At 35.0% G+C, this 9,278-nt stretch overlaps 1 protein-coding gene across 1 annotated transcript; it reads right to left on the bottom strand.

Annotated features, from left to right (window-relative positions):
* Window positions 1-1,102: 1,102 nt before the first annotated feature.
* LOC113509434 (serine protease inhibitor 77Ba-like) lies at window positions 1,103-4,702 on the bottom strand. The gene has a single exon (XM_026892776.3). It carries the CDS (start codon window positions 4,485-4,487, stop codon window positions 3,222-3,224), a length of 1,266 nt encoding a protein of 421 aa, XP_026748577.1. The 5' UTR covers window positions 4,488-4,702; the 3' UTR covers window positions 1,103-3,221.
* Between the last annotated feature and the right edge of the window lie 4,576 nt (window positions 4,703-9,278).

Here is a 9,278-nt window from a genome sequence, read left to right as displayed (position 1 = left end):
CCTTTACGAGGTAATCAAAATTATACAAAATATATTTTTATTAAAATCTATTTAATGTATCAACTATCTATCTATCTTATTATGCCAGTCTATTTGACAATAATAAAGGAACACATTATCTATATTTACATTAGAAATCAAAATACAACATACTTATTCATATAAACAAATATAATCTGTGAAAACTTTTATAAGCCTTTTGTTTGATGTTAACAAACGAGATATTTAAAATTGTTTGTGAACATTAAATATTCTTTCTCATCATTCAAATCAAAACATTGCTAAATTTTGTGTTACTATGGCACACGCATGAAGGAACGGTAGGAAAGGAGATTGTTAGATTATATATTTTGTTTTTGTATTTTTTTTTTTATTCGTGCTTTTTTTATTTTTATTCTTTTGTCTCTTTTGCTGTGTATTACGTGTATGTTTTTTTTTATTGTAATTTGTGTGCTGTAAGTAATGTAAATAAATTATCTATCTATCTATCTAAATGTCCCTTGTGTACTATTTCAAATTTTAAAAATATTTAACAATAGGCACCCATAAACCTCATAACATTTAAAACCACAGAGAAAAAAGAACAAATCTTTCTTAATTTTCACTGAGCTTACATTCATCACAAAATTTTAATAATTATTACTTTTAACAATATTATAAATATATACATATATTTATCCCTTTATAAATAAAGTATATATTCAGAAATGGAATGTCTATTTATAATAGGAATAGCAAAACAAACGCCTTACGTACGTCACGGACGTCACAGTGTATTCTGTGTTATCCATTAGGTAAGTTGATCGTCAGTTTGTTTGTTGTATAATTTCTATTAATAAATTATCACGATTTTATATATTAAGTATAAACTTAGAATGGCATTCAAGCTGACCGCCCACCTGATGGAAAGTGGTAACCATCGCCTATAGACATGAACAGTGCCATAAACATAACATAGTAGTGTCGCCCCTTATACCCTTCATGCGCATAAAAAAATTAACATAAATGTTACTAGATATTAAATTTACTTTAAAAAAATATATATCTAAGCTGAATCTCCTTCTAATGCAAGTTCTAACATATAATAGAGAGCTTAAACTTAAATTTTATAATTATATAAGTAATATATGTACAGAATTACAAATACATTATTCCATATTGGTCTAAAGTCTAAACGAAAGCCCCAGTTTTGTTGCTATTCTCTCTAGTGCTCTATCCGTTTGCTAAAAGCTGTTGGTAACAAAAAAAATTAGAGATATGGACTTTTGTCTGCGATATCTCCATTAATTATTTTTGCCATCAACAATGTACACTCTATTGGTTTCGTACTTATTTTGTCATTATTTAAGTAGTTTTTTGTGAATATCTTAAGACGAGTTGTTAAAACCAGTTTTACGTCAATATTTGTAAGAAAAATTGATACTGGCAGCTAGGAACAGTTTAAATGAAAAAAAGAAAAAAAAATGTTCATTAAAAGATCATTCCTGGGAGTACAACGAATATTTAAAAAAAGAACTAAACTTATCCTTCCAGTCTCGAGTTTTTCGAGCGACTCATTTGGAGATTCATTTTTTTTTATATTAAATACTAATATTTCTAAATAATATCAATACCTCGTGGATATAATAAAGGGCATTTAATAGTATTTTTATATAGGTAGGTATACTTAATTTGCTCAAATTCTTAATATAATATTGAACATAGCTGCCTCATGTTTGTAAAATAGTGTAAAAATCTATGATATAACTAAATACATATATACCGTAACAATAAATAGAAAGTACAAAGGTAAAAGTAACATTCTTATAAGAGTACTTTCTTTTTTCAGTGCTGTAACAAATAAAACGTACCCTGTTTATATATTATGTACCCAACAGGGCTTTTACCTTACAACCAGCATACAGGTTGGTAGGGCTGTCAAAAAATGCTACAAACATTTTATATCATGGTAAAATACATATTTAATCTAATATCAATAATATTTCTACTCAATTATTCCTGGATCCTTACTTAATAGACACTTCAAAAGCCGATGTATAATACACAAAAACTCATAATTGTTAAGACCCTAAATCCGCCTCTGTATACCTACCTAAGAGTTTACTAGTACACTAAATAATGTGCCAGTTATATTACATCAAATGAGCGACATTTTACTTTTTACAACAAAGATTTTTTATTCATATTTAATTCAATTAACAAACATAGGTCTACTAGTGACCACGGCCGGTGTAAACTTCGAAATATAATAATTTAGGTAAATTATCACAATTTAACTAACCAACGTGTTAATTAAAATCTCTTATAAAACACAGGGCACAATCAAGGGCGAGGCCAGCTGGATAAATGCCTAAAACGACAAAATGAATGTAAGTTAAAACAGTTATTCATTGCCCGAGGCGGCAAAATAATTAGATCGGGCCCTGGCATGGCCGTAGCTAGGGAGGGCATTGAGGGGCAATGCCCTACCTTAAAAGGTCCAATGCCCTACCTTAAAAGGTCCAATGCCCTACCTTAAAATGAAAGGCTTCAAAAAATATAGATTCACTTTTTCGAAGTCTCTTAATTATGGATTCTCCCCCACCTAAAAGTTCTTTTGCCCTACCTTAAACTTGGGTTAAGTTACGGTCCTGGACCCTGGATCAATAACATTATTTAATTTATACACCTATTTATGCATCAAATAAGTGGATTTTAGTTAAGCTATCTCTTGTAGGATCTCCATAAGATGGCTGTTTTCTATATAAATTGCATGGCTCCAATTATATAATATATAGTAGTTGTTAAAAGTATATAAAATAATAAAAAAAAAAGTATTTTTATTATTTTATATACTTTTATAAATTCACGTTTAGTCCTTGTAATAGATCCACTATTCAATACAATAATAACAAGATAATTTTATTAATTTGCTAGCCATATCCTGCAGGTTTGCTCATATAAATGTGTATAACAAATTTCATCTAAGTCCATAATTCATTTTTGAAATTTAAGTGTGGTTGACTTATAAACATCTATATGATTTTTTTTACAAACTTTGACATTTATAATATTAGTAATATTTTACACAAACAACATGTTTTTTTTTTCTTAGAAAAGAAAAAACTAGTTTGTTTTAAATGGATTATGACAACAATATTAATATATTCTTTCTGATCAATAATTGTGTGGCATTTTGACTTAGAATAACATCCATTTGCAATAAACTACAGGGTATCAGGTTAATATAATGATGGCTGTTGATAGAACCCTCCAAAAACAATTGTATTTGTAGTTTTTTCTACAATTACATAAGTGAACGGACGGTTCGCTTCAAAACGTATTGTGCCAATACGGTTACTGAACTCTGCTAACGTAACTCCAGACGCAGTTGTTCCCTCTTCTGTCACTTCAATCTCAGCTTTATGTATTATCTTCGATACGTACAGTGGTGTACGTGCCATAAACGGTAACCGTGCTCTGTTCTCATCGAACAAATCAACAATATTAAATTGATTCTTCAGTATTTCTGTCAAGTCGAGGTTAGATTCAATTTTGAAGCGTGGTATAAAGCAGTCCACTTCATCATCACCGTATTCTTCTTTAGCAATTTTCAATTCCTCAAAGATTCTGTCCAATGTCACTCTGTAGAAGTTGAAAAACATATCTTCCACTGATACTCCAGGGTGGGGTAACATGATAAGCATTGATAACCTATTCTCCACACCATACGGTATTTCTATGACTCGTGCCTTTAATTCTTGAATATTGGCAAATGGGTATGTGTTGCGATTATACATCATGTTCACTTCACCAATCTTTTCACTTTTACTGTTGAAGAACGGCATTCGCATCGTTGATGAGGCATTGAATGGCAACGTCCACTGACCTCTGAAATACAGGCCACTTGTGAGAACCATTGGAGCATTCCGGAAGATACTACTGTCAACTAAATCCTTTATTCGTCCATGTGTGACATTCGAGATGGCACGGTTAATAGAGTTCGCTGCATTTTGAGAATCCGTAAAGTTCAATGGCACCAGGTCTGTGTCATAATAATTCTTCGCTAGAGCTCTAAAGTCAATCAACGGGAGATTGTCTATGTTTACAAAGATCGCATTGATCTTGGCTAATTCCACTGTTTTTGTGTTCACTAATAGGTATTGAGCTATGTTTCGGAACTGGTTTCTTGTGGATTCTCTATTTTTTAATGACAATCTAATGGCTTTGTGAATTTGTGCTAATGTAGTGTGCGAAGCACCCTCAGATATGACGGCCAACACCGACCACACAGTTATTGGTGACACTATCAGGTTCTGTGTATGATTCTGTATCTTCGACGTGTGATATAACAGTTCCACTGAGAAATTACCGATCCTCTCCGTTAGTCCAATGTGGAGATTAGGCGGTGGCGGCGTATTGAGGGGCACTGGGGGGACATTGCTTTGTCCAGAACATAACACAATTAAGAACACACAAAATAACAATTTTACCACTGAATTGCACATTTTGTCAATAAATTAATATAATATAAAGTTTGCAATGTTCACAACTAATTTATTTACAAAATAAAAAAGAAATACTATTCTAATTTAATAAAAATTTCGTTATGTAGTAGTCATCGCGCGAAGCACTGTGCAGACAATCGTCACGCACCGCGTACGAGGAAGACTGACCGGTTTCTGTTTGCTGCGCAATGACTATATAAACGTGTTTAATTTATTATAATCGCCATTTAATATTTACATTAATTAATCGCTCAAACAAAACAAATATAATACCTATGTAATTATTTACCTATACCTAACTCACGATGGCAAAGTTTGTTTTGTTTTGATCTTGACTTTTGAGTTTTAATGACGTCATGAAGTGAGTGATGTGACGTTTGATTTAGGCTGAGGGGAGATTCCGTTTTACGCAAATTTAAGAAAAGTTCCTGTTGCTAGCAGCTTGGCTAGCCGGTCTTTTTTATATACATATGTGTTTGTATTTTTTATATTATTCTTTTTTTATATTCTTTTTCATATAAATATGTTTTTAACATGAGTTTAATAATTCAATATATATAGAATGGTAATAGGGTTATTAAAAAGGATAGGTTATATTGCTAGCAATGGGGCAGTTAGACCTCATTGCAAACAATTTCTTCTCCCCGATAGTCAGGTCACATAGTTTATGGTGACGAATTTACCAGGAATCCATGATAGTTTTTAACACACTACCCGAAGAACAGGGTTAGCAATGGAGATGTTAAATTCCACTACTAAGAAATCCTTAAGTTACGTTAGTGACCAAAAGGAGACTATGTACAAAAGTCGATTGCTTGGGTGGCTCTGTCCTATTCGTGTATCAACCGTGAAGCAGCTGTGTTTGCATGGCTTTGTTTCGGTTTGAAGGGTGGGATATGGCGTGAATTTACAGGGTACAGAGGAATAACGCCTGAGTCCTCAGGAATGGCAACGCATGGGGGGTATCATTAGCATAACAATATACTCTGCTATGTCCATGGTACTGCTCATGTCTATAAGCGACGGTTACCACGTTCCATCAGGTGGGCCGTCCGCTTGTTTGCCATTCTAAGTTGTATAAAAGAAAAATAGTTTTTTAATGGTTGAAATAATAACACTACTTTAACCTGCCTGCGCTAACGGCGCGCTGCTGGGGCACCAGTGAGATATGATAAGTGAGAATAAAAGCAGATCAGTTGGCTATTTGAGACGAATTTAATAACCACAATGGTTTCCAGGGGGAATCGCGTGGAAGTTGACTTAATGATGTATATTCCTAGTAATGGAGCTGTTATATATGCATTAGCAATAATTCTTTCGCCTCAATAAACCATGACATGTCGAATTTCATACGATTATGTCCTTCCTGGAGACCATTGTGAACACGCTACAATAGGCGAACTAATACAACTTGAGAATCCACCCTCACACCCTAGAACCGGAATGTTCACCGCACAATACCGCACAAATACCAGAGGGAGACTTTGTACAAAAGTCGATTGCTTGGGTACGTCTGTCCCATTCGTGTTTCAACCGTGAAGCATGGCTGTGTTTCGGTTTGAAGGGTGGGATATGGCGTGAATTTACAGGGTACAGAGGAATAACACCTGAGTCCTCAGGAATGGCAACGCATGGGGGTATCATGGGCGAAACAGTATACTCTGTTATGTCCATGGTACTGCTTATGTCTATAGGCGACGGTTACCACTTTCCATTAGGTGGGCCGTCAGCTTGTTTGCCATTCTAAGTTTTATAAAAAAAAAAAAAAAAAAAAAACAATGTAGGTTCAGAGGAGTTTTGTTCCGCGAACATTCAGGTGTTGGACTGGTCTTCCTGGCGAGGTTCTTTAAAAATGATGTATTAAGGTTTCTTAAAGGTCGGCAACAGCCATGGTAGGAGCTGATGGAAATGGTATGGTAACCCTGCCTGGGCTGTCGGTATATACTGGCGGGGTACCAGTGAGAGATGATAGGTGAGGATGAAAAGGCAGGTCAGTTAGTCCATCGTGACGAATTGAACAATAAATTAGTCACGATAGTTTCCAGGGTGATCCGCGTGGACGTCGACCTGATAGGACGTATTGAAAGCAATGGGGACTAATCTCCCTATTACTAACAATCGCTCCCTCCCCTGGTAGGGGGAAGGGATTGTTAGTAATACGAGCTACTAGTCCCATTGCTAACAATATACCTTATCAGGTCGACCTCCACGTGGTCCCCTCTGTAAACCATCGTGCTGAATTCCAGGTGTATTCATCACGATGGGCTAACTGACCTGCCTTTTTACATTCTTCACTGGTACCCTGCCAGTGTATACCGTTAATGTAAACGGGGTCACCATTCCATTGCCATCCATTAAAAAAAAGTCCCTGGTATTACCTGCATCCAGAGGCTACGGTAACCCCATTTATCATCAGACAGGCCTTATGCTTGTTTGCCACCATAGTAGTATGAAAAAGGGAAAAGATTATTAGTAATGAGATCTAAAAGATAGCGTTTATTTCTAGCTATGGAGTAATAAATCCCCATTACGAACATTTCCTTTTTCCTCATATCAATTGACATGATGCACACAGCGGATGCGTCTCAGTTGATTATCAGTGAGTTCCAATAAAAACCGCTTCCCAACATTAATAAACGAGGAAAAAAATACATATCTATACCAAATGCAATACATATAAATATTAAAGTTAAAATTTTGCATTAAAGTAGTCTTCAAGTGAATAAAAACATTCCTCAATAAGCCAATTTGCGGAGAAAGGGATTGTTAGTAATGGAGACTGAGAATCCCATTGCTAGCAATATACCCAACCAGGTCGACCTCCTCGCGGTTCCACCTGGAAACTATCATGGTTAAGTCCTCATGAATTCATCATAATGGGTTAACTGGCCTGTTTTCATTCTCATCTATCGCCCTTCACTGGTGCTCCGCCAGCGTATCCCGTTAGCGCAGGCGGTTACCATACCATTTTCACTCATCAAAAATAAATAAGCCAATTTTTCATTAAATTTTTTGTCTGTCAGATCTCTGTATTGTGTGGGTAATCTACACTAATATTATAATGAGGAAAGATTTGTGTGTATGTTTGTAATGAATAAACTCAAAAACTATTTTGACGATTTCAAAAATTCTTTCACCACTAGAAAGCTACATTCACCCTGAGTAACATAGGTTATATTTATTGCTAGAAAAGATTAGGGATACTTACTAAAACTTTAATAACATAACTCAAGGTGTAAAAAAAAATGCTATAAAATATCTTTCGTCGCGTGCGCTGCGGAAACTATTGGTGATAGAACAAAAGTATGTTCTACAATATTAAAGAAAATATCAATAACTACAAAAGACTTCGCGATACTATATATCCAACTATTATCGTTATGTCACAACAACCACTTTTTAAAATGTTGTAAAAATGTCCACCAGTGCGAAGCCGGGACGGGCTGCTAGCTTATTATATATTTTAACTGCCATGTAGTAACAATTCTTGTTGTACAATACCAATCTATGTCGAGGCACTAAAAGTGGTATCTGTGCAAATTTTCTATTAATTTACCAGAGGGAGACTTTGTACAAAAGTCGATTGCTTGCGTACCTCTGTCCCATTCGTGTTTCAACCGTGAAGCAGTTGTGTTTACATGACTGTGTTTCGATTTGAAGGGTGGGATATGGCGTGAATTTACTGGGTACAGAGGAATAACACCTGAGTCCTCAGGAATGGCAACGCATGGGGGGTATCATGGGCGAAACAGTATACTTTGTTATGTCCATGGTACTGCTCATGTCTATAGGCGACGGTTACCACTTTCCATCAGGTGGGCCGTCAGCTTGTTTGCCATTCTAAGTTGTATAAAAAAAAATTATAATGTTTCGAGTAGATCATAAGAACCTTATGGTTTGGCCATTCATTACGAACGTAGTATAGGTACTTACGTCATTATTTACTTATTCTTTGCATCCGCATTTACTTATCCAATGGACTTTACCGTTTTCAGAATGTATTTTTTTTTAAATAAAGCCCAAAGCGTCTTATACAGAATTTTACGAAGACAAAAGCAGCCTTATTTGAACATAAATTGAATGTGATTTATCCTTACATAAATAAGTAAACCATTGTGTCAACTGTTAACTGTCCACTGCTGGACAAAGGTCCTTCCCTATAATGAGACTGTAACACGATTATCACAGAATAGCTTTTATTTATGCAACTTAAAATAGCAAACAAGCTGACGGCTCACCTGATGGAAAGTAGTAACCGTCGCCTATAGACATGAGCAGTAACATGGACATAATAGAGTATACTGTTTCACCCATGATACTCCCCATGCGTTACCATTCCTGAGGACTCAGGTGTTATTCCTCTGTACCCTATAAATTCACTGCCATATCCCACCCTTCAAACCGAAACACAGCCATGCAAACACAGCTGTTTGACAGTTGAAACACGAATGGGACAGTGGTGCCCAAGCAAACGACTTTTACGTTTTAAAGCTATTACCACAGATAATATAATACTACTATTATTAACAGTCCCTGCTTTCTCTCCACATATATTTAGTTACATATATTCTATTATGACAACCAAAAATTGCTCAGTATTTGCAGCCAATATTAATTTAATTATTTATAAAAAAAGAAGAATTTTTGATTGGAAATACCCAAGACAGAGTTTGGTAGTAATGGCCCGACTTACTTATGACGTATTTATTTTAAATGTTTAATAATTGCTTCGCTGTGGATCTGATGCAATACAGTGTAATATTTCAAATATGTATAAGTTACTAAAAACTG

Source organism: Galleria mellonella, unplaced genomic scaffold, assembly GCF_026898425.1.
Source record: "Galleria mellonella isolate WM207_F2 unplaced genomic scaffold, CSIRO_AGI_GalMel_v1 utg332, whole genome shotgun sequence".
Taxonomy (NCBI): Eukaryota; Metazoa; Arthropoda; class Insecta; order Lepidoptera; family Pyralidae; genus Galleria; species Galleria mellonella.
This window is presented reverse-complemented; position numbering and strand designations above follow the sequence as displayed.